The sequence below is a fragment of the Neomonachus schauinslandi genome, chromosome 4 (assembly GCF_002201575.2).
Source record: "Neomonachus schauinslandi chromosome 4, ASM220157v2, whole genome shotgun sequence".
Lineage (NCBI taxonomy): Eukaryota > Metazoa > Chordata > Mammalia > Carnivora > Phocidae > Neomonachus > Neomonachus schauinslandi.
The window spans coordinates 19,396,092-19,421,568 of NC_058406.1; the positions used below are offsets into that span (position 1 = coordinate 19,396,092).

The 25,477-nt window shown below is 55.0% G+C and overlaps 1 protein-coding gene across 3 annotated transcripts in view; it reads left to right on the forward strand.

Annotated features, from left to right (window-relative positions):
- The window catches only part of RPS6KA1 (ribosomal protein S6 kinase A1), a 35,027-nt gene extending 11,867 nt beyond the window's left edge, over nt 1-23,160 (forward strand). The window contains exons 1-21 of one of the 3 annotated variants that reach the window (XM_021684143.1): nt 975-1,063; nt 3,762-3,878; nt 4,143-4,224; nt 5,963-6,043; nt 6,220-6,299; nt 7,588-7,694; nt 8,624-8,661; nt 9,022-9,164; nt 9,572-9,642; nt 9,935-10,023; nt 11,032-11,096; nt 11,327-11,429; nt 12,857-12,987; nt 14,119-14,244; nt 14,467-14,556; nt 14,947-15,105; nt 19,976-20,137; nt 20,363-20,439; nt 20,667-20,784; nt 21,720-21,857; nt 22,189-23,160. In XM_021684143.1, the coding sequence (XP_021539818.1) occupies nt 1,004-1,063; nt 3,762-3,878; nt 4,143-4,224; nt 5,963-6,043; nt 6,220-6,299; nt 7,588-7,694; nt 8,624-8,661; nt 9,022-9,164; nt 9,572-9,642; nt 9,935-10,023; nt 11,032-11,096; nt 11,327-11,429; nt 12,857-12,987; nt 14,119-14,244; nt 14,467-14,556; nt 14,947-15,105; nt 19,976-20,137; nt 20,363-20,439; nt 20,667-20,784; nt 21,720-21,857; nt 22,189-22,311 (2,160 nt within the window). In that variant the 5' untranslated portion in view covers nt 975-1,003 and the 3' untranslated portion in view covers nt 22,312-23,160. Of the gene's footprint in view, nt 1-974; nt 1,064-2,691; nt 2,946-3,761; nt 3,879-4,142; nt 4,225-5,962; nt 6,044-6,219; nt 6,300-7,587; nt 7,695-8,623; nt 8,662-9,021; nt 9,165-9,571; nt 9,643-9,934; nt 10,024-11,031; nt 11,097-11,326; nt 11,430-12,856; nt 12,988-14,118; nt 14,245-14,466; nt 14,557-14,946; nt 15,106-19,975; nt 20,138-20,362; nt 20,440-20,666; nt 20,785-21,719; nt 21,858-22,188 lie in introns of those variants that run through there. The other 2 variants (XM_021684141.1, XM_021684142.1) reach the window with 2 other exon arrangements.
- The last annotated feature ends 2,317 nt before the right edge of the window (nt 23,161-25,477 follow it).

Genomic DNA, 25,477 nt, shown 5'->3' on the forward strand with positions numbered 1-25,477 from the left:
AGTCCCCGCACAGACCCTCCAGCAAAGGCAGGTCTGAGACCGGTTCCTTCCTGTTGCCCCTTCTTGCACCCTGCTAGCCACAGAGTCGTCCTTTGCTTTGGGATTTGAGGATTGGTGGGGGGCCCCACTGGCTCCGGAACGGAGAGCTTTGGGGCTCCCCGGGCTGTCCCGGCCTCCACAGCCCTGCCTGCAGGAGCTGGGTGCAGCGAGCGGTCTAAGGCGGCCCCTTTCACAACCGCCAGCAGGCCCTCACCAGACTGTCGCTGGAGGCCCTCTGAGGGCTGGAAGGGGAAGTCCGTGTGTACGTGGGGGTGTGTGTTTCCACATGTCTGTGGAAATGGTTTCCGATCATCGGCCTGTGTGTACTTGTGGGCGTGCCAGTTCCTGTGGGGCTACTGGTGGGACTGATGCGGCCAGGCCACGTGGAAGGGGGCTGGGCCTGGTCAGCCCCTGCTCCACTGCTACCTTCTTCTCCTCTCACACTTCTGTGAGGTCCTTGCTAGGCCCCGTGGCTCCCTTGCCCATCCCAGGCGGGGCCAGCTGCGGGGTGCCTGCTCAGAGGGTTGCCATTTTGGGTGGGCCCAGCCATAGGAAGGTCACTTGCCAGGGAAGGAGCTTCTGCGCCCTGGCCTGGGGCACTCAGAGACCGGCCTTGCTGACGTCTGCCCCGCACTCCCTCAAGGAGATGTTGGCAGGTGCTGGGATGCCCCATGTGTCATTGCCTTGTTATCTTGTGACTTTTGTCTGTCTTCTAGTCTCCCCTCCTTAGGATCAGAGGAGATGAGGAGGGCTGTATCCCCGGGCCCCCCCGCGGAGTGACGGGTGTGGGGTCTACAGTGTCCCCTCCTCGGCAGGGGAGCCTGACCCATCTTCTGTCCCTCCTCCCTGCAGAGGGGGAAGTGAGAAGGAGGGGGTCAGGGACCCTGCCTTCTGGGCCGGGAAGGCTGAAAAAGCAGAAGTAGAGGAGTAACGGGGCCCTTTGGCCACCAGCTTGAGCCCCACCATGCAGACCCCGGCAGATTTCCCCAGGGGTGAGAGAGACTCACTCCCCTGTCCCAGAAAGGTGAGCAGAGGGTTGGTCTGCCTCCAGCAATATCTCTCACCATGGCCCTGGGCAAGGAATGGGTTTGGGAGTGGCTCTGTCCCCTGGGGTTTCTGGGTGACTGCTTCTGTCCCCAGGGAGTGTTCTCAGAGGCAGGCGAGCGGAGTCTAAAACAGGGCGGGGGTGGGTGAGGGTTGCTGTGTGGCCTTGGTTCACCTCAGCCCCTCTCTGAGCCAGGATTTCTGCCTGTCCCGCCCAGGGTTATACTCAGGGGCCTGCAGAGCCTGCAACTTCTGATGGTTGCAGATTTTGTGGCTGTTCAAGGTCCCCTGAAGATAGGGCTGTGTCTGTCAGGTCCTAGACCTAGAATGGGAAGTCCCTGCGCTGATCCCAGTATTGAGGGAGGGGGTGAGGCGGGGCAGGGCTCTGGCTGACTTACCTGCTCTCCCTTTCCTGGCACTGGAGGCCTGCTGACCCCAAGCCAGGCAGTAACTAGGGGAAGGATTTGAGTGTAGGCCGGCTCTGCCGCTGGTCCACTTTCAGCCTGGGTGAGTCACTGGCCTCTGGGCCTCGGTTTCCTGTATCTGCAATGGGGATAACAGATTTGGGAAATCTGGATCAGAGTCAAAGCCATCAGATTGCATTCAGGAGATGTTCCTCTCAGCCCACTGTCTCAGTCCTGGGCCTTCTGCAGGCCCTGGCAGGGATGAAACCTCAGAGGTGTGCCTGCCACAAATACCGGACTCTTCCCCCAGATGCAGGGTGTTTGCAGGTGATGTCCCCTCACCTCTTCCCCCAGCCCCTGGCAGGCCAGCAAGAACCCGGAGCTCTGCCCTTGAGTCCTGGGTCTGGCTTTCTGTATGTCGGGCCCGGGTCTCTGTCAGTCTCCTTGGGCCTCACTGACTGGCTTTCTCTTTCTGCGGCCCATCTGCCTCTCTTGTCGGATTCCTGTCTCTGTCTCCACCTGATGAGTGCCTGTCCTCACTTGTTGGGTACATGTCACATGTTGGGTGCCTGTTGGGTTGTGTCCCCTTCTGTCTCTCCCTGGTTGAGTATGTGTCCCCATCTGTCTCCACCTGTTGGATGCCAGCCCCCATCTGCTTCTGCCTGTTGGGTCCCCGTCTGTCTCTGCCTGTTGAGTTCATGTCCCCTTCTGTTGCTGCCTGTTGGATATATGTCCCATGCACCTCTGCCTGTTAGGTATGGGTCCCCTCCTGCCTCTGCTTTGTTGGGTACATGTCCCCATCTGTCTCTGCTTGTTGGGTGTGTGTTCTTCCTAGCTCCCCTTGCTGGGTGTGGAGCTCCCCTAGCATCATCCCTGCCTGGTGGGCCTGTGTACTCTCCCACCTCTGCCTGATAGATGCCCACCTTCATCTGTCTTTACCTGTGGATGCCTGCTTCTGCCTGTTGGGTGTCCCTCTTTATCCGCCTCTACACGTTAGACGCCTGTCTTTGCCCGTTGGGTACCTGTTGCCCCTCAGCAGCTGCGTTGGCGTAGGGCTTTCCCTTTGCAGGCCCTGGGGGAGGATGAGGGGGGAAAGGGCCAGAGGGCAGCCCTCAGGCAATGGGGAGGTCGGGGAAGAGAGGAAGGGAACGTGGTAAGATTGTAGGCCTGGAGCTGGGAAACCACAGGCCCCGAGTGATTGGCGGCCCTGAGCTGGGCCCAGCCCCCGCCCTCACCCTGCACATCCGCCTTGGGCCCGGCCACCTCCGAGGCAGCCCCGGACGCTGCGTGCTCCTGCCATGGTGCCTCGGCCCTGCCGGCCGAATGGAGCAGGATCCCAAGCCGCCCCGCCTGCGGCTCTGGGCCCTGCTCCCCTGGCTACCCAGGAAGCAGCGGCCCAGGACCAGCCAGACCTCTCTGCCTGCCCCTGGCCCTGGCTCTGGCCCCAGGCGGGACTCGGTGAGTGTGCCCAGATGTCTGGTCCTGGCCTGGCTGTGGCCCTTGGAGCAGGTGCCTGGGCAGCGAACTTGGCCTCGGTTGGCTCTCAACTGTCCTGGCCCCGGCCTGGGCCTGCTGGACGACTGGACCCTGCCCAGACTTGCTTCCTGGGGAAGTGGGGAGGCGCTTCAGGGCTCCAGGGCAATAGCAGCCGATTGGAGGGAGGACAGAAGGGTCCCAGAACAGCTAGGGCCTGGCAAGGGGCTTTTGGGGTAGACTCCTAGGAAGGAAGTTTCAAAGGATGGATCATGGAGTCTCTGGCCTCAGCTCCTGTCCACCCCAGACTGGCACTTACCGGGTTGGTGGGGGTAGTCTCTGCTGACTCTTGGGTCCCTGTGCATCTGAGCCCTGCCCTTTTGGCCAGAAGGATCCTATCATCCACTTTGACCAGGAACAAAAGCCTGGCTCTGCCTCCCCGGTATGAGAACAAACTCTACTTCCTATTGTGGCAAAACGAAAACCTTTGCAGTGGGGGGAGGGGAGTCCCACAGGCAGGACCTGTGCCGGGCCTGGGCATCCCTTTGGGCCTCACTGGGCCAGAAGAGCAGGAGCAGTGGGAGCCGTGCCTCACCTGACTCGGCACCTTGGTAGTTTGACCCTCCCTGGCCCTTAAGGCCCTCTTGGGATTGATGAACCAGGAGGCTGGCCCCATCAGTGTAGCTGTCTGGTGTGGCCAGCAGGGCCCTGTCTCCAGGGGGAGTGGGCTTGGCTGGGGACCATGTCTCCTGCCGGCCTGGATGGGCCCCACCATGCTCACCAGCTCTGTCCCTCCATCAGGATGAGGGCATCCTCAAGGAGATCTCCATCACGCACCACGTCAAGGCTGGCTCTGAGAAGGCCGACCCATCCCATTTTGAGCTGCTCAAGGTTCTGGGCCAGGGATCCTTTGGCAAAGTGAGTCCTGAGCCCACAGCTGGGAGGGCAGCACTGGTCGTGTCAGAGGTGGGGGTGAAGGGTCACCTTGGGGTTCAGGATCCGAGGGCAAGGGTTGGTGGGTCTGAGGGGAGGACAGGAGGTCACCTTGGTACCCAGGGAGGGCAAAAGGTCAACCTGGGGCTCAGGGAAGTTAGAGGTCAGCCTGGGACCTGGAGGATGGGAGCGAACAGGCTCGGCCCCCTCCGCAGCTTCTCCTCTGCCATTTCCCCATTGCCTTCTCAGGTCTTCCTCGTGCGGAAGGTCACCCGACCTGATAGTGGGCACCTGTATGCCATGAAGGTACTAAAGAAGGCAACGCTGAAAGGTGAGTGAAGGTCACCTCCCCGTGCAGAGCCCAGGCTGGGCACAGGATTGAGGGAGACAGCCCGGTTCTCCAGAGTGTTGGGTCTGATGGAGGAGCACCTGGTCTGAAGGTAGAGAAACAGGCCTGTCCTTAGCCTCCCCCTTCACCCCTCCTACCTCATGGCAGAGACAGGGTCCATTTCGAAGAAAAGATTTCTGGGGATTAACCTCAGCCTTCCCCTCTCCCCGCAAGCCAAGCACCAATTACCATAGCTGAAGGTGAATGTCTGGAAGGAAGGCAAGGGGTGAGTGCAGGGTGCTTGTGGCAGGGGCCTTCTCATGCCTGATATTGAGATTAGTTGGGCAGAGTTGCTTCACGGTGCTTGGAGAGTCTGAGGGAGACCCTCTCAGCATGGAGAAAGGTGTGAGGAAAGGGGCAGGGAGTCCAGGGAGGCAGCTAGGGAGGGTAGGAGAGGGGGAGTGGAGGCAGGGCCCCAGAGATGGATCGCAGGGAGGTTCAGAAGGGAGCCCAAGGCCAGGTCTAGAATTCCCAGGCTCACAAAGGGCATGACAGTGGTTGGTAGTGGACTTTGGGCTGGGCAGTGGCCCTTGGAGCAGTCTGGGAACCAGTGCAGCCACTGACCAGGGGGAGTGGGCCCTGGCTGTGGTGAGGCGGGGAGGATCAGAAGTGTCGGCCTTGCAGACTTCAGGGATCCTGTGGCCCATGAAGGGTTGTTTGTGGGGTGCTGTAGCTTTGATGCCCTCAGGCCAACCTGGTAGGGGCAGAAGTCATTCCCCAGGAGGGATGATGGGAGCCATGGAGGGGGAGGATGGAGGACTTGGGCACTGCTGTGAAGGTCTCCCAGGCCAGGGCAGCAGTGGCCGAGCCACGCCTGCCGTGTGGAGCAGCTGGGGCTGTGAGCGGGGAGCCCACAGAGGGTGGGCTCACGTAAGGAGGGGCCGCTTGAGCTGTGCCTTGAAGGAGGAGTTAGGAGTTCTCTAGGCTAAAAAATAGTAGAGGAAGGGCACCCCAGGAAGGAGAAGCTGTTTGCCTGAGCAGAAGTGTAAAAATGTAAGGTATATTCGGGAAACAGTGGCTGGAATAGTCCAACTCCAGCATGGTCCATGCCGCCTCTGGTGAGGGAAAAGAAAAAATTAACAGAGAGGGTGAAAAGTACTCTGAAGGGGCAAGCACGAGCACTGTCAGAGAGAGGGCCCTAATTCAGCTTAGCAGTTTAAGGAAGACTTCCTGGAGGAGGTGAGGCCTGAGCTGAGTCAAAGAAGAACCTGCTGGTGATCAGAATGCCTAGGGACTTTTATTCTTAAAAAAAAAAAAAAAAAAAAGGATGTGAGGGTGGCCGCTTAGACCCATGAGTCTGAATTTTAGGCCTAGGGAAAGAATCTGCCTAACTAGCTCCCAGGTGACTATACTCTCCATCCCCCAGACCGGCATTAGGGATTTTTGTGCCAGGTGGGGAGGGGGCTGGTAAAAGCATTCTGGGGGAGCCTCGGGGGCAAAAGCTAAGGGTACGCAGAGGACAGAACAGGTTGCTCAGACGGACTGGATTGAATGGCCTTTGATGGGGCACGGCAGGAGATGGCGCTCGAGGGATGGGCAGGGCGCCTAGGGCCCAGCCCTGGGCCCAGCCATGAGGTGTGAGGAACTCTTGGAAAAGAGAGCAGCCCTTCTTAGCCAGGGCTTGGGGATGACCGTTTTGGGGGGGCTAGATTCTCCGTGACTGCCTTTCTCTTCTGGCCAGTGCGTGACCGCGTTCGGACCAAGATGGAGAGAGACATCCTAGCTGACGTAAACCACCCGTTTGTGGTGAAGCTGCACTATGGTGAGACCACAGACCCTACTTGAGTTCCCACTCTGCCTGCCAGGCTTTGCCCTGCCGGTGGGCTGCTGCCTTCCCCCTATGTTGCCCCCACCCCCAGCAGGCCAAGGGAGCTTAGGGTAGAGGGGCAGGGCCCAGGGCCCAGCTGGCTCCACCATTGCCTTTTCCCCTCTCCCCAGCCTTCCAGACTGAGGGAAAGCTCTATCTTATTCTGGACTTCCTGCGTGGCGGGGACCTCTTCACACGGCTCTCTAAAGAGGTGAGCTGACACCCCACTGCCATAGGGCCCCGGGATGGAGCTGGAGAGACAACGAGGCCTCTCATCCCAGAGCTCTGTGAAGAACGTGACCAGTGTGGCTTGGACCTGGGACCACCCAGGCCTGCCTAGCAGACCCTGACCTAGGAACCCACCCTGGGACAGAGTGTACACCCTGGCCAAGCCTCAGAGTTTCTCCCAGGATGGGTGAGGAGGATCAGGGCCTGCGTCTGACGCCACCCTGATTCCCAGGAGCTAAGGGGTCTTTCACCTCTCCACCTCCATTCTTCCAAGGCTGCCCCGGGCAAAGCTTTGAGGATGGGAAGAAGCGCAAATCCTCCCAGAAATCTGGATATTTTAACATTATGTCCTATGTGTTAACCAAAAGGATTTTTTTTTAAAGATTTTATTTATTTATTTGAGAGAGAGAGAGAGCAAGCATGAGTGGGAGGGACAGAGGCTGAGGGAGAGGGAGAAGCAGACTCCCCACTGGTCAGGGAGCCTGACGTGGGGCTCAATCCCAGGACCCCGAGACCACGAGCCCAGCTGAAGGCAGATGCCCGACTGACTGAGCCACCCAGACGCCCCTAACCAAAAGGATTTTAACTGGCGTAAAAGAATTTGAGCCAGATATAAAAATGGGACCATTAATACAAGTCAACCTTCAGAAGAGAAACTTTAAAAAAAATTTTTAAATGTTATTTTAATGTTTGAATAGGTAATACGTTTACATGATTGAAAAGAAAAATCTCATTGAGAAGTCTTCCTCCCACCCCAGTCCCTCTACCCCCCATAGGTAAACATTTTTATTGATTTCTTGTTTAAGCACCCCATGTTTCTTTAGTAATACAAACCATTCTGATACATGTTCTGAATTCCAACCCCCATTTTCTTACAGAAAAAGCACTACCCTGTATATACCGTTCTGTATCTTGCCTTGCTCAAGACAGTGTATCTTAGAGATCGATCCATATCAGCACATGGAGAGATTCCTTGTGTGTTTAGGGCTACATAGCACTCCATCATGCCGGGGAGTTCATTTCAGTCTTCTGCTCAACGCTTGGGCTCTTTGCAACCCTTTTGCTATTTCCAAACAATGCCACGATGAGTGACTTGTATGTTAGTCATTTCATACTCAACCCCCTTTATAAGGAGAAGAGAGTATGGCCTGGGGGTGTCTAAGGGTCCTCCCCAGGGTGGGCCCTGAGGACCAGGAAGCTGCTGATTGCCCAGTGCCCTAGCTCCTGACGAAGAGGCGCTCCCAGCTGACGCCCCCTCCCGCCTGTCGTAGGTGATGTTCACAGAGGAGGATGTGAAGTTTTACCTGGCTGAGCTGGCTTTGGGCCTGGACCACCTGCACAGCCTGGGCATCATTTACAGAGACCTCAAGCCTGAAAAGTGAGTGAAGCCCGCGCTCCATACCAGCCTCCCTAGGGAGTGCAGAGGCAGGCCCTGGGGTCTCTCCTGAGGGGTGGGTGTGACTCTCCCCAACAAAGTCTCCCTCTCTATGGCTGCCCCATGAATAGGTGGTTGGAGTGGGGTGGTGGTGGCAGCAGGCCCACCTTGGGGGGGCTGCCTAATCACCATTCTGCCGTTGACGAGGCTGAGGCTCCTCCGTGCAGGTGATTGCCTACATTTTTTGCTAATCCAGTGTGATGTCTGAGATGCCATCACTAAAAGTCATTCCTTGATATGGTCCTCTCTAGAATTTTCCTTAATAGCTAAATATCCTCAAATGGTAACTTGGGGGAGCCCAGGGGAACAGGTGCTGGGCTGGAAAGAGATCTGGCTTTTGAGTTAGGCAGACCTGAATTCAAATCTTATCTCCACCACCTGTTAGTTCTGTGACCGTGTGGAGTTACTTAACTTCCCTGAGCTTTAGTTTCCCCATTGGTTGTTTTATTTTATTTTATTTTATTTTATTTTATTTTATTTTATTTATTTGACAGAGAGAGACACAGCGACAGAGGGAACACAAGCAGAGGGAGTGGGAGAGGGAGAAGCGGGCTTCCCGCTGAGCAGGGAGCCCGATGCGAGGCTCGATCCCAGGACTCTGGGATCATGACCTGAGCCGAAGGCAGACGCTTAACGACTGAGCCACCCAGGTGTCCCTAGTTTCCCCATTGTTAAAATAGGGCCATAATAGTCCCTACCTCAGCCCGTTGTTTCAAGGATTAGCAAAGAAGGCAGGCAACATGTCTGCATGGCAGCACCCGTCTACTCCACCTGCCTCTCATCAGATGGATCTGGGTGGATCACCTTCTCTGGGCCAGGCCCAGCCCCCCACAACCCCCATGGTGTCACCAGAACCCATCTCTTCATTACAGCATCCTTCTGGATGAGGAGGGCCACATCAAACTCACTGGTGAGTAGAGGGCCCCTGTTCCCCCCCGCTCCCATCAAGTCCCAGGGGAGGGCAGGATGGGCTCTTGATAGGCCTGGGCTGAGTGCCAGGAGATCCGTTCTACCTGAGAGGCTGTGCCAGGCACTTGGAAGTGGTCAAAAGTCCAGGCCCTAGACTTGGAATGGCCTGGGTGTGAACCCTAGCTCCCCACTAGGTAACCTTGAGCAAGTCACCTAACCTCTCTGGGCCTTAGCCTCCTCCCGAGTGTCATGGGGGTGATGTCCTCAGGCCTGTGGGCAGGGGCATTGGGTGTGCAGGGGTTGGCAGCAAGGAAGGCAAGGGGGTTCCTAAAGACGTGTCCTCTTGCCCTCCTTGCCACAGACTTTGGCCTGAGCAAGGAGGCCATTGACCATGAGAAAAAAGCCTATTCCTTCTGTGGGACGGTGGAGTACATGGCCCCCGAGGTCGTCAACCGCCAGGGCCACACCCACAGTGCCGACTGGTGGTCCTACGGGGTGTTGATGGTGAGTGCCCAGACAGGGGTAAAGCATTCAGCCCATGCTTTGGGCCTCAGTTTTTCCCTCTGTACAGTGAGGGGGTTGATACTCTCTAAGACTTCCTCCTGTATTTTCCCAGCCAAGCTGCCTCACCCTCCACCCAGCTGCAGGTTCCTTCCTTGGGAGGATTCCAGGCTTGGCCCCACGTGGGCTGCCCCCAGCCTGGGATTGGGCCTCACCTCAGCCTCAGCCCCTAGTACTGCTTTTGGTGTTCTGATTGGCAGAGGAAAGAGAGACAGTCACAATTCTTGATCCAGGTGGACCTGCCACAGTCCAGCAAGAATCCTGGGAATGGAGCTGAGTGGCCTGGGTGGGAGGAGGTGGGGGACATGGGAGATGGAGACCACAGCCTCACAGACCCTTGTCCTTTGCAGTTTGAGATGCTGACGGGCTCCCTGCCCTTCCAGGGGAAGGACCGGAAGGAGACCATGACGCTGATTCTGAAGTAAGCACCAGCCCTGCCCTGACACTTTAGGGTTTCCCCCGATGCTGGCCCCAGCTTGGGGGCCAGAATAATACCCTGTTCTTGCCTCAGATTTCCCCATTAATGAGACCCTCCTCTGGGTTAAGCACTATGCTTTCCCGGGCTTGGGCGGGGAATCCCTGAAGTCTTTGGGAGGTGAGTTAGTGGATGGTTTGTCTGGATTGAGCTGGAAATTTGACCTGGACAGAGTGGGGAGGGGAGACAGGGCCTCTGGGGCGGGCTCAGCCCTGATGAGACCTGGGGGCTATTTTAGGGCGAAGCTGGGCATGCCCCAGTTTCTGAGCACGGAAGCCCAGAGCCTCCTGCGGGCCCTGTTCAAGCGGAATCCTGCCAACCGGCTCGGTAAGCAGCCCCAGCTCGGGAGGGGAGCGGGGTACAGCTGCAGCCTAGGCCACAGAGCCACATCTGGGGCTGAAAGGGGCCGTTGTTGTCCTTTGTGTGGGCAGACAATGCCGCGGGCCACCCTGCTTTTTGGCTCCATGTGTGGTGTTTGGGGGGGGGTGACCTGTGTGTAGGGGGAAGGCAGGAACTGAGTCATCCCCACTCCCCCTGGGGACAAGGACAGAGGCCCCCACACAGCTCCTTCGCCAAGGCTGCTGGCACAGCAGAAAGAGCATGAGCTCAAGAGTCAGGAGGCTCAGGTCCCAATCCCGGCCCCGTGTCAGGTCCTCACCGCCCCCACACAGTGGTCCCTCTATAAATATTTGTTGAATGAGGGCCATTTATGAGCTAAGTGACCCAAGGCAGTTGACTTGACCTCCCTGAGCCCCGGATCCCCGTCTCCATGGGAGATGATGCTCTGGAACCCTGTTGACTAAATGAAGTTGCATGAACATGCCTGTTGTGTAGAAGATGTTCACTGTGTCTTGGCTCCTTGGCCCCTGGGTTCCTCTGGACCATGACCAGCTTTGTAAGGTCCAGTCCGGGTCCCTGGGGTTGAATGGAGTGAGAGTCTGCCTGGTGGCTGACAAGGACATGGGATAAGAGCAATAGAGAGGAGGCCTGGGCTGGGAGGGAGATGGGGGCCTCTGCAGATCTCAGAACAAGGCCAATTTCTGTTCTGTGTGGCCTTGGGCAAGTTGCCTGACCTCTCTGGGCCTTTCTTCTTCCATCAGTACACTGGAGCTTGATCATAAGGGTCTCCAGAAAGTGGAAAATGCTGAGTGGGCAGTAGGCCTTTGGAGTCATGGCTGGGTGGATTTGGGACAGGGGGAGCCCATTGTCCCCCATGCTCCCAGTAGACTGCTGCAGTCGCTGGTTCCAGACCATGGTGAGGTCACACAGCAGACAGGGTGGGTGTCTGGGGGCTTGGACCGTCCAAGGGCAGACCCCTCATCTGGGCTCTTTCAGGCTCCGGCCCTGATGGGGCAGAGGAAATCAAGCGGCATGCCTTCTACTCTACCATTGACTGGAATGTGAGTGTGTCTGTCCACCCCAGAGCCCCCATCAGGGCTTCACCTGTGGCGGGAGGGGGCTTCTACCAACAAGGGCCCCGGATGTGGAGCAGAGGGTGACGGCATGGCCTTGGAGGCGAGGTTGGCCTCCCAGGGTGCCTGCACTCCAGGCCAATTACCTTCTCCTGCCCGAGGCTCCTGATGGGCTGTGGGGGCGCCATGGTGACCGGAGTGCCCACCCCACCTTGCAGAAGCTGTACCGTCGTGAGATCAAGCCACCCTTCAAGCCGGCCGTGGCGCAACCTGACGACACCTTCTACTTTGACACCGAGTTCACGTCCCGCACACCCAAGGGTGCGTCTGTGGTCTGGCTTGTCTTGGGCTGGTACAGGAGGGAAGCAGGGAGTCGGGGGCCCCTCAGGATGTAGGGTGGTCAGGCCCAGGTGTGTGGGCAGACTGCAGGATAGGTCTCTGATTCTTTGTCCCCATCTCATTCGGCCTGACTCTCCCACTCCAGGGCTCTATGGGCCTCTTTGTGTCTGGGTGAGGGGGTGGGGGAGTGGGTGGTTAAGGCCACAGTAGAAAAGTCAGGCCCCCTTCCCCGGGGCATCTTCCAGCCCGCTGGGAAGACCGAACACATGAGGCTCACATTCACGTCAGGACTAAAGAATCCGACCCAGCAGAAACATGAGGTGGAGACAGTCTGGCAGAGCAGAGGTGACAGCGCCCACAGGTCAGGGGCAAGTGTGGGAATCGCCTTTGGCTGCTCTGATCACTGGACCTCAGTGTACTCATCTAGAACGTGGGCTCAGCCACAGACCCTCTCAGTTCCTGGGGTTACTGTGAGAAGCCAAGGAGGGGGCTTCTGGGAGGGAGTTTGATAAATCCCAATATTTTGGCCAGATATTGGGGGGGTGGGGTTAGTTCTGGAAGGATTCCCAGATGGATGGGTTTTAGCAGAGGGGGTGCTCTTCTCACTGTGGCTTGCACATCTCTGATGACAGGGAGCTTAGCACTTCTCCAATAGTTTGTCTCATCTTGATTCACTTATCTGACCCGTATGTACCAGGTTCCTGCTGTTGCCAGTGATCAGCCACGGGGGACGGGGGCTGGCCCTGCCTTCATAGGGCTCGGACTCTATTTGGGGGAGAGACATGAAAACTGGGCAGTGTGACGAGTGCAGCTTCACAGGGGTGAGGAGCTGGAGGAGCAGCTTCAGGCAGAGTTTCTCAGAGGGGAGTGTGACAGCCGAGCCTTGAAGGGCAGAAGAGCCGTGGAGTACCCAGTTACAGGGAATAGCATGTGCAGGGGCTCGGGGGCTCCTTTAAGGACCTGGGGAGTCCAGTGAGGCTGAGCTGCAGAGTGGAGACAGAGGAAGCTAAGATCGCAAGGACCTCAGTTGCCCAGCTGAGGAGTTGGGCTTTCTTCTGAGGTCCGAGGGGAGCACTTGAAGGGTTCGGGCAGGGGGTAGATTTGTAGTTGGGACCATCCCTCCTGGTGCTGCACAGAAGATGGACCCAAAGGGGCAGACCTGAGGCAGTAGGCCTCCAGAAAGAGATGAAATGTCTTGGCTTGGGCCAGACGCCCAGTGTGGGGGGTCTTCTATGTTTCTTGTGTGTCAGGGCTGGGCTGGTCTAAAGACACATGAACAGATGGGCTGCCTGAGGCCTGGCATGAGGGGCCTACCCAAGCCCCCTCCACAGCCAGCTGCTGAGGCAGGCCTGGAAGCCCCATGGTCAAGGGCGCCTTCTCAGGGTCACATCTCCCTCCCACCCCTGCAGACTCCCCGGGCATCCCCCCCAGTGCTGGTGCCCATCAACTGTTCCGTGGCTTCAGCTTTGTGGCCACTGGCCTGATGGAGGACGACGGCAAGCCTCGGGCCACACAGGCCCCACTGCACTCAGTGGTACAGGTGAGGGGGCGGGAGACTGCTTCTCCGTTGTCTTCCCTACCCGGGAGCCGCCAAGGCAGAACAGCTGGGGGCACAGGCTCTGGAGTCACTGAGTGTCAAACCCTGACTGTCACTGTGTAGTCCGTTGGACCTCCCAGCCTCCTTGGGCCCCAGTTTCTCTGCTTGGGTGGCCACATGGATAGAAATTTCCGAGCACAGAGCCGGGGACGTTGTAAAGCCTAGATAAATAAATGTGAGGGGGTGCCCAGGGTGCTAGTGCTGTGGGGTGGCTGACAGGTCCCTGACGGGGACGGGGGGCAGAGGGCTCAGGTTTCCTCACATTTGTCCCCCATGAGCGCACTTCCCCAGCTCCGTGGGAAATTTAGAAGTGAGAGGCCTGAGTGTAGACTCCGGAGCTCATTGCCCGGGTTCAGAGCTTCTAAGGTAAAGGACCTTGAGTGAGACATTTACCTTCCCAGGGCCTCGGTTCCCTCAGCTGTAAATGGGGGTGATGATAGAACCTTCTCCATAGGTTGTTGTGTGTGAAAGTTAAGGTGACCATGTAATTTATTATACAGCTGAGACACCTTTGTCCAGGACAAACAATCCACCAGACTGGGTGTAAGGACAACAGGCATGAACCAGGGCTGTCACAGGGCATGTGGTCACTGCTGAAAAGTGCTGGGAATAGTTCCTGCCCCACACTAAGCACCACAGAAGTATTTGCTATTGTTAATGGCTTAGAACCTTAAGACACCTCACGACATGGGCTCTGACACGCCAGAAGGGGGAGGCAACTCACCCAAGTTCACAGGAAGTGGCAGCACCGGGACCCAGCTCAGGGCTCCTACGTCCCTCAGGCCTGCCCAGCTTTCTCAGAGCCACAGACCTCATGATGTGTGTGTGGTGACTCTGTTGCCTGCTCTCGTCACCCCCGTCTGACCACAGCCTGGAGCCACTGTGTGTGCCCATATAGAGTAGAAAACCGAGGCCCGGAGGGAGATTTTTGCTTGAGGTTACAGAACCAAGATTCTGCCCCAGGCCTCCAACTCTTGCCTGGTGCCACCTCCACTGAGCCAAGGCCTTGGGCGCTGGGGGACGACCCCTGCATTCTAGAGCAGAGGGTCAGCCCCACCTGTTGGTCTCCTGCAGCAACTCCACGGGAAAAACCTGGTTTTTAGCGATGGCTACGTCGTAAAGGAGATGATCGGTGTGGGCTCCTACTCCGTGTGCAAGCGCTGTGTCCACAAGGCCACCAATACGGAGTACGCTGTCAAGGTGGGCCTCTTGACCATGTCTCAGCCAAGGCTCCTGGGCTGGGGGGAGGCTAATGTAGCCCTGGCCCTTTGGCGGGGGAGGGTGGGTGCCTTAGGCTCTCTGGGTGGGTGAAAGGAATGCGGCTGAGACCCCCCCCTCCAAGCCCTGCAGTGTGGGCTCTGTGGCAGGGAGGAACTCTGGAGAATGTCCCCCTGATGTCGCCCATGTGCCCCCTTTCCTCAGGTCATCGACAAGAGCAAGCGGGATCCCTCAGAAGAGATTGAGATTCTTCTGCGGTATGGGCAGCACCCCAACATCATCACTCTGAAAGATGTGAGTGGGAGGGTCCTTGAGACCGGGATGGGGCCTGGGGCACTCAACTTTGGGATTTGTCTCAGGACTGCCATTCCTTTGACTTCGGATTTTCCTCTGCTCATGGGAGAGAAGGATCTTTGTGCCACCAGTCTGGCTGCGCCCCAAGGCTCTCCACTTCCGACTCAGGCCTTCTCTGACCTCTTTCCTGCCCCTTGGGGGACCAGGGCCAATATCCTCCTGTCTAGGGAGGACAGAGGCCCAGAGAAGTGGCCCCGTGGGGGCTACTGAAGCACGGAGCAGAACACATATCCGAGGCTCATGTCCTTCTTTCCTGGCCTGGTGAACGGGTAACCAAGGAACCCAGGCCTGGCATGGAGGGGAGGGCCCTGACGGTGAGGTCTCTGACAGGTGTACGATGATGGCAAACACGTGTACCTGGTGACAGAGCTGATGCGGGGTGGGGAGCTGCTAGACAAGATCTTGCGGCAGAAATTCTTCTCAGAGCGGGAGGCCAGCTTTGTCCTGCACACCATCAGCAAAACCGTGGAGTACCTGCACTCCCAGGGGGTAAGTCCGGGGTAGGGGGCACCCAGTGGGGATGGCGGGCTGCTGAGGATCTTACCATCAGCAGAGTGCATGAGCCATGGCTGGCCCAGGCAGGAGCTGTCTTCAGGCAGCCAGCCAGAGGGGAGACGATGGGTGGTGGGTGGGTAAGGAGATGGATGTAAGGAAGGGAAGGAGGGAGAGATGAGGCCGGATGGTGAAAAGGAATGTTGACACAGTACTTGCTGTGGGCCAGGCACCATGTTAAGTTCTTTCCTTACGCTATCTCAACTGATTTTCACAACAGACCTAGGAGGTAGGTACTGTTATTGGCCCCACTTTACAGGTAAGAAGACCAAGGCTCAGAGATGTGAGGTGACTTGCCCAAGGTCACACAGCCAGAGAAGAATAGAGCCAGAATGTCTGACTGAGGAACGTGGTTGAGGGGCTGCAGATCGGGTGTGGGTCTGTGAGTTAGGAAGCTGCAGGGTCAGCAGGGAGTTGAATCTGGTTGTGGGTTCGGCTGCTAGGACAGAGGAAGTGGATGCAGGAGGAAATGCTGCTGGAAAGACAGCAGGTGCTAGAGAAGAGGTATTTGTCCAAACCATACGACTTGGCCTTTATCATTGCATGGGATGGAGGTGGAAGATTTCCTGTGGTGTGTATAGAAGCTGAAAATAGAGTTAGCATGAGTTTCTCTCTGGACAAGATGATGTTTTGGGGTGCTCGTGGTCAGACAGCGTGGGGGTTAAGAATGCAGGTTCTGGGGCGCCTGGGTGGCTCAGTTGGTTAAGCGACTGCCTTTGGCTCAGGTCATGATCCTGGAGTCCCAGGATCGAGTCCCGCATCGGGCTCCCTGCTCGGCAGGGAGTCTGCTTTGCCCTCTGACCCTATCCCCTCCCATGTGTTCTCTCTCATTCTCTCTCTCTCAAATAAATAAATAAAAAATCTTTAAAAAAAAAGAATGCAGGTTCTGGAATCCAGTGATCGGCTGTGTCCAAGTCCTGCGTGTACTGTTGGGAAGGCCTCTCACCTCTGAGCCGTTTCCTCATCTGCGAACTCAGGATAGCGGGAGCTGCCACCTCGCCGCCCTTGGAAGGCTCCACGGGCCACAGCAGCCCCGTGGAAAATGCTGCATAGGGAGGAATAGGGCCAGATCATTGCTGTGCTTTTTTTTTTTTTATTAACTTTCTATTGTCAAAATTTTTAAATATATACAAAACTATGAGAAGAGTATAATGAACCTCCAGATACCCATCACCCAGATTAAAGAATTGTTGAGATTTTTATCTCCTTTCTACCCTCTCTCCCTCCCTCTCTTTCTTTTCTTTTTTCTTTCTTCCCTTTTCATTCCTTCCTTCTTTCCTTCCTTCCTCTTCTTCCTTCCCTCTCTTTCTTTCTTTTTTTGTTGTTGCTGAAGTATTTCTCCCAACCTTTTATTGAGGAAAACATTAAAATCTATAGAAAAGTTAAAAGAATCTTATGAAAACCATTTCTCTTCTAGATTCACCAAATCTTAACAGTCTGCCACATTTTCTTTATCTCTGTTTCTTTGTCTCTACCTCTATATCCTTATCTCTGCATATAAATATATATTTTTACAGATGCATTTGAACGGAAGTTACAGACATTATGACACTTGACCCATAAATACCTATAATTAAAGTATTTTAAAGCATATCTCAGACCTCACACAATCTTAGTTGTATATCTCTAACCCTAAAAAAGACATTTTCCTTCATAACAACTCTCAAAATTAACAATTACTTGTGTTCACATAGTACCTAGTCAATAGATACATTTCCCTATTGTCCTTTCAAAAAATCTTTTTGCCATTAGTATATTGGAGTCACAATCTCTGTAAGATTTACACCTTTCCTTCACTTGTTAAATCCCTTAAGTCTCTTTTCAAAAACGGAGATAAATTTTGCATGCGGTAGAGCTTAATTGTATAACCCGAAGAGTTTTGTTAAATATATACATCCACATAACCTCCATAGTAAAACCTCCCTTTTTTATGCCGCTGACTAGTTGAAGAGATCAGTTCTGTGGAATGTCCCACATTCTGAATGTGTCTGTTTGCTTCCTTATGGCATCATTTTTTTTAAAGTATTCTCTTTTGTTTTTAAGATTTTATTTATTTTTGAGAGAGAGAGAGAGAGCACGAGCAGGGGGGAGGGGCAAAGGGAGAAGCAGACCCTACTGAGCAGGGAGCCCAGCTGGGGACTCGATCCCAGGACCCTGGGATCATGACCTGGGCCGAAGGCAGACGCTTAACCGACTGAACCACCCAGGTGCCCGGTGGCATCATTTTAATTGTTTCTCTATTGCCTGTATTTCTAAAATTCTATTGCCTGTATTTCTAAAATCTTAATTATATTCTGCTTCAACTTCTTTTCAGAAGCAAGGAGTTAGAAAACACTTCATGGGAGGTGTGGTGTACTTCATACGGCATCACATCCCCAAGCACAGTGTCACTTTGCCCCCATTAGTCATTGGTCCCCTCAGGTGGTAACAGTCTAGGGATGGGTGAATGGGTGGCAGGCAGTGGGTGAGCCTGACGGTGTACTGTAAAGACCCTCACCAACCTCTGGAAAGCTTGGCTGGGCCCTCCGCAGGGAAGAGAGTCTACATTCTTGGGGTCTGGCCTTGTCTTTGGGGCCATATGATTGTATCAGAAGGACAGAGCCCTAGGAGCTGGTCAGGCAACAGCCCAGGAAGGGGCTTCCCAAGAGTGTGGATACAGTTCGCAGGTGTCACCCAGACCACCCTGCTGGTATAGCCCTCTCCTCATCCGGCACTGTGCCCTCTGTGGAGGTAGACTGTCAGGGCCATGTCTACCCTCCAACCTACCTGCCCCACAGGCACCTGCTAGAGGGCTTGGGGCCCAACTGGGGCTATGAAAGGATCATCTCATAAAGCCAGCTAATCTGTGAGAGTCAAAACCTCACCTGCAAGATCTCTATGTGTTTTAGAGGTGGATTTGTTCATTCATTGCACAGAGTTCACTTAGCATTTGCTCTGTGCTGGGGTGCTGGAGGTGAGCAGCCATTCCACAGACAGATATGGTTATGGTCGAGGGAGCCTCCATTGGCCTGAGCTCAGGACACTTGAGGGGTTGTGGTGGACAGTGAGGCTGGAATGGATAACTGAGCCTCCCACACCAGGATGGGGACTTTGGGCTTTATCTTGCAGGTAGTAGGGAGCCATTGAAGGGTTTTTGTCAACACCCTATTAGCTTATGGGAGGAGGAGCAAGAGGGTGAGACCGAGTTTAGTCTGGGATGTGTTGGGTTCGAGGGTCTGTGGAACATTCAGTGGTTGATCTCTGGCAAGCAGCTATATGATTCTGGACTCAGGATAAGTTCTGGGCTAGGGTTGGTGATCTGAAAGTTGTTGATAATGAGGTAATGGAGGATTGGCTGGCTCTACGTAGAACCCTACAGAGGGATGGGGGATGGATGGAAAGTGGAGTGGTTCGGCCCTCAGATTACAGAGGAGCAGAGGGTGGCCAGAGGAGTCATTTGCTTCAGGCCTGAATGACATTGGACAGATGCTCCTTGAATACCTACTGTGTGCTAGGAACTGTTTTAACTGTTGAGATACAGCAGTGAACAAAACACTCATGGAACTTATATTCCAGTGGGTGGATTCAGAAAAACAATTAAGTAAATATTATGTCAAATGGAGGTAAATGCTATGGATAAAAATAAAGCAGGATGAGGAGCCTAAGGAGTACTGGTTGGTATTTGCTATTTTATATGGAATGGTCCAGGGAAGTCCCCACTGATAAGGTAACATTTGAGCTGAGACCTGAAAGAAACAAGAGAATGAGCCAGGCAGATGCTTGAGGGAAGAATGTTCCTGAAAGTGGGAACAGTGAGTGCAAAGGCGCTGAGGCAGGAGTGTGCTTGGCATGCTGAAGGAAGTGCAAAGAGGCTGGTGTGGTTGAAGCTGATTGAGCAAGGAGGAGGGTGCTAGAGGACCACAGAGTGCAAGAGATGTGGGTGAGGGGCAGGGGAAAGATCAGGTGGGGCCATGTAGGCCTTTGGAAGGACTCTGCCTCTTAAAAGGGGAAGCTTTGGGGGGTTCCAACCAGGATGACATGATCTGACTTAATTTAACAGGATCCCTCTGGCTGCTGTATGTATGTATGTATTTTTTAAAAAGATTATTTATTTGAAAGAGAGAGAGTGTGCACACAAGCAAGGGGAGCTGCAGAGGGAGAGGGAGAAGCAGGCTCCCCTCTGAGCAGGGAGCCTGACACGAGGCTCGATCCCAGGACCCCGGGATCATGACCTGAGCCGAAGGCAGACGTTTAACCAACTGAGCCACCCAGGCGCCCTGGCTGCTGTATTTAGGACTGTAGGAGGCAGGGCAGAAGCAGGGAGACCAGTTAGGAGGTGGTTGCCGTAACGCAGGTGAGGGATGATAGCGTCCTTGGTTGGGATCAGTGCTGCCAGTAGAGGGGTTGAAAAGTGGTTGGGCTCTGGATATATTTCAGTGGTAGAGACAGCAGAGCTTACTGATGCCTTGATTGAGGAATATAAGAAAAAAAGAGGAATTGAGGACTCAAGATTTTGACCCAAGCAATGGTAAGCATCGGTGGAGTTGTCTTTAGGAAAAACTGTGATGAGCAGACTTGAGGGGAGAAATAAGTAGAGTTTGGTGTGGACAGGTGAAATTAGGGCTGCCTCGCAGACATCCACACGAAATTCAAGTCGGCAGTACCAGCAGCACTAAGGGCCCCATTTCAGCCCCTTCCCTTCCTTTCAGATTCTGGGTCCTTCTGTCCCTCTCTGGGCCCGTCTTCCTAACTGTCTCATCCCTGGCAGTTGACCTGGGCCACTAGCAGCCTGCCCACATTGAGAACTGGCCGGACCCCCTGCCCCTAGGTTGTTCATAGGGACCTCAAGCCCAGCAACATCCTGTACGTGGACGAGTCTGGGAACCCCGAGTGCCTGCGAATCTGCGACTTTGGCTTTGCCAAGCAGCTGCGGGCTGAGAATGGGCTCCTCATGACACCGTGCTACACTGCCAACTTTGTGGCCCCCGAGGTGAGTGCTCCGGGGAGCCTGGCACAGGAGGCCTTGTGCCCTTTTACAGAGGCCCCACGTGGTCCAGGATTCCAGTCTGTATGGTCTTGGCTTCGGTACCAAGGGAGGATCCAGCCCATGGTTGGGATCCTTGTCCTGCCCTTTGGGGAGCAGCACATGAGCATATGGGGCCAATTGCTGCTGCCCCTCAGACTAACCACCCTCCCCTGCCTTCCTTCCTGCCAGGTGCTGAAACGCCAGGGCTACGATGAAGGCTGCGACATCTGGAGCCTGGGCATTCTGCTGTACACCATGCTGGCGGGGTGAGCGGCCCCTCTCCCCGGCCCTCCCTCTAGCCCTAGTGCACAGGCGGGGCTGGTGCTTGGCTGAGGGGAGAGACTCAGCCCTGCCTTTGGGAGCCCCACATGGAGGGGGAAGACACCGCCCTGGGGAGTACCCAGCCTGAAGGGAGAAACAGCTCCCGACCCCCACCCCTAGCCCCAGGATGGAGGCCAAAGGCTATACCCCAACTGGGTGGACTTTTCTCCAGATACACTCCATTTGCCAATGGACCCAGTGACACACCGGAGGAAATCCTGACCCGGATCGGCAGTGGGAAGTTCACCCTGAGTGGGGGAAATTGGAACACAGTTTCAGAGACAGCCAAGGTGAGTCTGTGAGGCCCAGCTCATTTGGGGTGGGGAGGCAGGGTCCCATCCCAGGGCTTTTTAGCAGTTCATGAAGAGGTAACCTGCAACCTCGTTTCTTCAAGTGGAATGTTCCACAAATCGCTGTTGCTATATTTCTCCAAGTGGAAGGTTCCCAGGCAGACTGCCGTCCTACCTTGTTTGGACAACTTGGTGATCATTCACAGCCCTTCCCATGTTCTGAGCCCTGCGGGGGGACAGAGGCTGCACAATCACAGCCCTTGCCTTGAGGGAACTGGGTGTGGGGAGAGATAGGGGCTTGCATACAAGGAACAGAGATGCCAGGCAGCAGAGAAAGGTAAGTCCTCCTCCAGGGGTGCAGGCGCTGGAGGCATGGAGCCGAGCTACTGACCACGTCAAGCAGAGAGGCCTTCTCAGAGGAGGGAGCATTTGAGCTCTCAGTATTAGCAAGCTTCCAGTTATGGGAGCCTCTGTGCCACACAACAGGTCGAGCCCTTAATAAATAGTACCTTAGATCAGCCTTATGAGGCAGATATTGTTGTTCTCCCTCTTTCTCAGAGGGGAAACTGAGGCTCGGAGTGTTGAAGTAATTTGCCCAGGATACTCACTTGATCAGCAGAAGAGGCCAGTTTTGAACCTGAGTCTGCCTGATCTCAATCTTAGGTTCTCCCCACCTTCCTGCATGGCTTCTAGAAGGTGAAAGAGAAAGGAAAGGACATTCCAGGAAGAAGTCCGAAAGAAGGGCATGTGCTTGGGGAGGCCTTGGAGCGATGTGGAGGATGGATTACAGGGGCGACTGGGAGGGTTCAGGCTGGAGACGGCGGGAGACGGCGGGTGATGGCAGGAGGTGGCCGCTCGCCCACTTCTCATCAGTGGGGCACAGCTGTGGGCTCTGCTGCCAACTCCACCAACCATCTTGTCCGCCGCGCCCGCAGGACCTGGTGTCCAAGATGCTGCATGTGGACCCTCACCAGCGCCTCACAGCCAAGCAGGTCCTGCAGCACCCATGGATCACCCAGAAAGACAAGCTCCCTCAGAGCCAGCTGTCCCACCAGGACCTGCAACTTGTGAAGGTACGGCCACTCCGGGCTGCTGGGCCTCTGGTGGCCCAGGCCAGGGTTCCAAGGGCAAGAACTTGGGCAGCATAGGCTGCAGATGCCGTATCTATCTGTCTTCAGGGAGCTCCCATCTAATATGCAAGGGTGTCCACGGTCCTCTGGGGGACCCAGGCTCTGACCTGTGAAGCCTCCAGTCTGATGGAGGAGGCAGGACTACTGACCATGAAGGACCGCCAAGGCTGGATTGACAGGGGGCCGGGCAGGTGTGGAACACTGAGAGCGGCTGGGGTGCGCATGTCCCCGCACCGCCCGCCGTTGTGGTCTGACCTCCCCGCTTCTCTCCCAGGGGGCCATGGCAGCTACCTACTCCGCACTCAACAGCTCCAAGCCCACCCCTCAGCTGAAGCCCATTGAGTCATCGATCCTGGCCCAGCGGCGGGTGAGGAAGCTGCCGTCCACCACCCTGTGAGAAGGCAGAGCGTCCAGGCCGCAGGGCGGTGCTGGCTTGATGGAGGCCGCATACTTCCCAGACGGAGCAGGCCTGAGTCACGGGGCCAGCGGGAGCGGAGCCCCAAGGGGCCCAGGAAGCAGCCAGCCCAGATCACTCCCACTGAGGGTGTGAGAAGTGCCTTCTCCTTCCCCAGGATGGACTCTTCTCGGCTCATGCTCTGCTGGTTGAAATCAATTCACTGTACAAACTCATCTTTTTTTAAGGAAAAAAATGGCAAAAACCGCCATGGATTTTTTACAAGATCCATTTGCCTTTCTGGGAGCAGAAATAGCCAGTGCAGCCCCAGGAGGGGCACTGAGTCACACCAAGGCTCTCTGCGGCCGAGAATCCTTAGAGCTTTGGTATCCTACCCCGGGGCACCCCACAACGGGCCATCTGCAGCCATCTGCAGCCATCTGCACATACCTCCGAGGCAGTCCGGCACCACCTTCCAGAGCCCTCGGCTGTTTAGCAGAACTTGCTCTATTCGCAGTCAGCTCCTTTTCCGTTCTGTTCTGCTGGGGGGTGGCGGGGTCGCTCTAAACCTCTTCCTGCTGGAAGAGAGGACCAGGACCCCGTGGCCCCCAGCTCAGGCACCAGCATCTACACCGGCTCCGCCAGGGGGTTCCCCGCAGGGAGATGGGGCAGCCGCAGGAGGAGGATCCAGGAAGCACTTTTGGGCGGACTTGTGTTGGAGTCTGCTCCAGGACAGAGTTCACAAGAGGCCTGTGGGGTGGGCCGAGAGAGGCAGGGGCTCTTTTTCATTTCTTCCTCAGCTGGTTACTCAGGGTTCATCTGTCCACGGCCTTTCTAATAAATTTGCAGTTGAGTTGAAGCACGCTCGCCTCCGCTTTTCATCCCTGAATTTCCCCTCTCTGCTACTGGGTGTTGAGGACTTTGGCAGCAACAAGAAATGGATCAGGGCCAATGAGCCCAGCTGCTTGGAGCTCAGGTCATTTGGGGAGCATGTGGGAGTCCCACCGGCCCTTCCTGCACATTCCTGCCAGGGGATTCCATTATGGTATTAATAAGAGTCATGGTATTATTAGCCCCCAGTGACCAAGTGCCAGGCACTGTGCCTGGGCCTGTATATCTCATTTAATGCTAGTCTATTATCAACTCTGTTTATAGATGGGGAAACAGAGGCTCAGAGAGGGGAATGACATTTTGTCCACACTGAGTATTTTCTGAGCACCCACCTTCCTTGGCCCTGCTCCAGATACTGGGGAAGCAAGTAGAAAACAAGGTCATTGTTTTCATGGGTCTTTCCTCCTAATAGGGGAAATGGACAATTAACAAACTGAGGTCAGCTATGGATAAGACATTCGCAGAATTAAATTGGGATAGGAGATGGCATGATCAGGAAGGCCTCTTTGGGGAGGTGACCCAGAAGCTGAGATTGAATGATAAGGGGCTCTCCAAGACTGGGAGGCGGGGCAGAGTGGGCAGCAAAGGAGGTGGGCATGGAAACACTGTTTCCAAGGAGGAAACAGCCTGGGCATGCTCAGGGAGGGACCAAAGAGAAGCCAAAGTAGTTGTGATATCAGAGCCAGGGGGTTTGCATGAGATGAGCTTGGAAAGGAAGGTGGGGCTGGTCATGCTGGGCTTTGTGGCCCAGGGAAAGGGATTAGGGTTTAATTCCAAGTAAAATGTAAGCTCCTAGAAGAATTTAAGCAGAAGAGTGACATGATTTGATTTACATTTTTAAAAGATGGCTCTGACTCATGTGTAGAGAGTTAATGGGGGGACGGGGGAGGCAGGAAGCAGAGTGACGGATCAGTGGCTACTGCAGTGGCTCAGATGAGAGATGGGGTGGCCTGGACTAGGAAAGTGGGAGAGGGCATGGGGAGGGAGTGAACAGGCAGGATATGCTTTATAAGTAAAGTAGACAGCATTTATTGGCCGTTTGGATAGAGAGACTAAGAGAAAAAGGAGATTCTTACATATCTTCCAGATTTTTGACTTGAGCAGTTGAACACGGAGGGAAATGTGGAGGAACAGGTTTGAGAATTCTGTGGGAGATACCTTTTAAATACCCAAGTAGAGATGTCAACTAAGAGTTGTAACCAGAAGTTGGAGTTCTGGAGAGAGGTCTGGATTGGAAGTATAAATCTTGGAGTCACTAGCTGGGAGGCAGTTTATAGAGCCAAGAGGCTGGGCTTTTCCAAGTGTGGCCCACAGACCAGCAGCAGCAGCATCTGGGAACTTGGTAGAAATACGGAATCTCAGCCCCATCCCCAGACCTACTCAGTCAGATTCTACATTTGAAAAAGATCGGCATACGGTTTTTGTGCACACTGAACTTTGAGAAGTGCTGTTGTAGGGACAGAGCAGAGAAGAAAAGGGACTGCCACTGAGCCCCGGAGCATGCTAGCACTTCAAGGTGGCACTGAACACCCACTGAGACACACAGTGCTGAGCCCCTGACCTGGGTATGTTCCACTCCCCTGAGACTCAATTTCTCCATCTGTGCAGTGAAACCAATATGTCCTGCCCTGCCCACTGCCCAAGGTTGTCCATCCTGGACCTTTTTACCCCAGCTGGAATCCTGAGCATCATCCCTGACCCCTTCCCCCACTTCCTACATCTCATCTGCATCCTGGCCCCATCAATTCTGTCTCCTAAAATATTTGGGGGATTTATCCCCTCCTCTCCATCCTCCCTGTCCTCATATTTTTGTTCTTTGCCACAGCCTACTAATTCCCTCCAGTCTTTTGTGTTCCCAACATCCTCCATTTAGAATTACAAATCTGACCCAGCATCTGCCCTGGAGTGGCTCCTCATAGTCCACAAGATAGAGCTCAGGCTGACAGTATCCTGTGTGATCTGGCCCTTGCTAAGCATCAGCTCTCATAACCTATCCTCATACTGCTCACAAAACCTGAACTGCCATGCTTCTGCCTCCCTTGGATTCTGCTGCTATGTGTTCTGGTTGACTTTTACTCATTCTTTAGGAAAATTTGAATGACACTTCCAAGAAACCAACCAGCATACCCCACACAGACTTTGGCAGTCTTCCTTTGGGATCCCCAGATATCCTCATGTTCCATTTCTTTGTACATCACAGTGTTTGGAAACAGCTGATGATGTCTTCCTCCCCTCCCCCACACCAGACTGAACTTGAGGATATGGACTATGTTTTGTT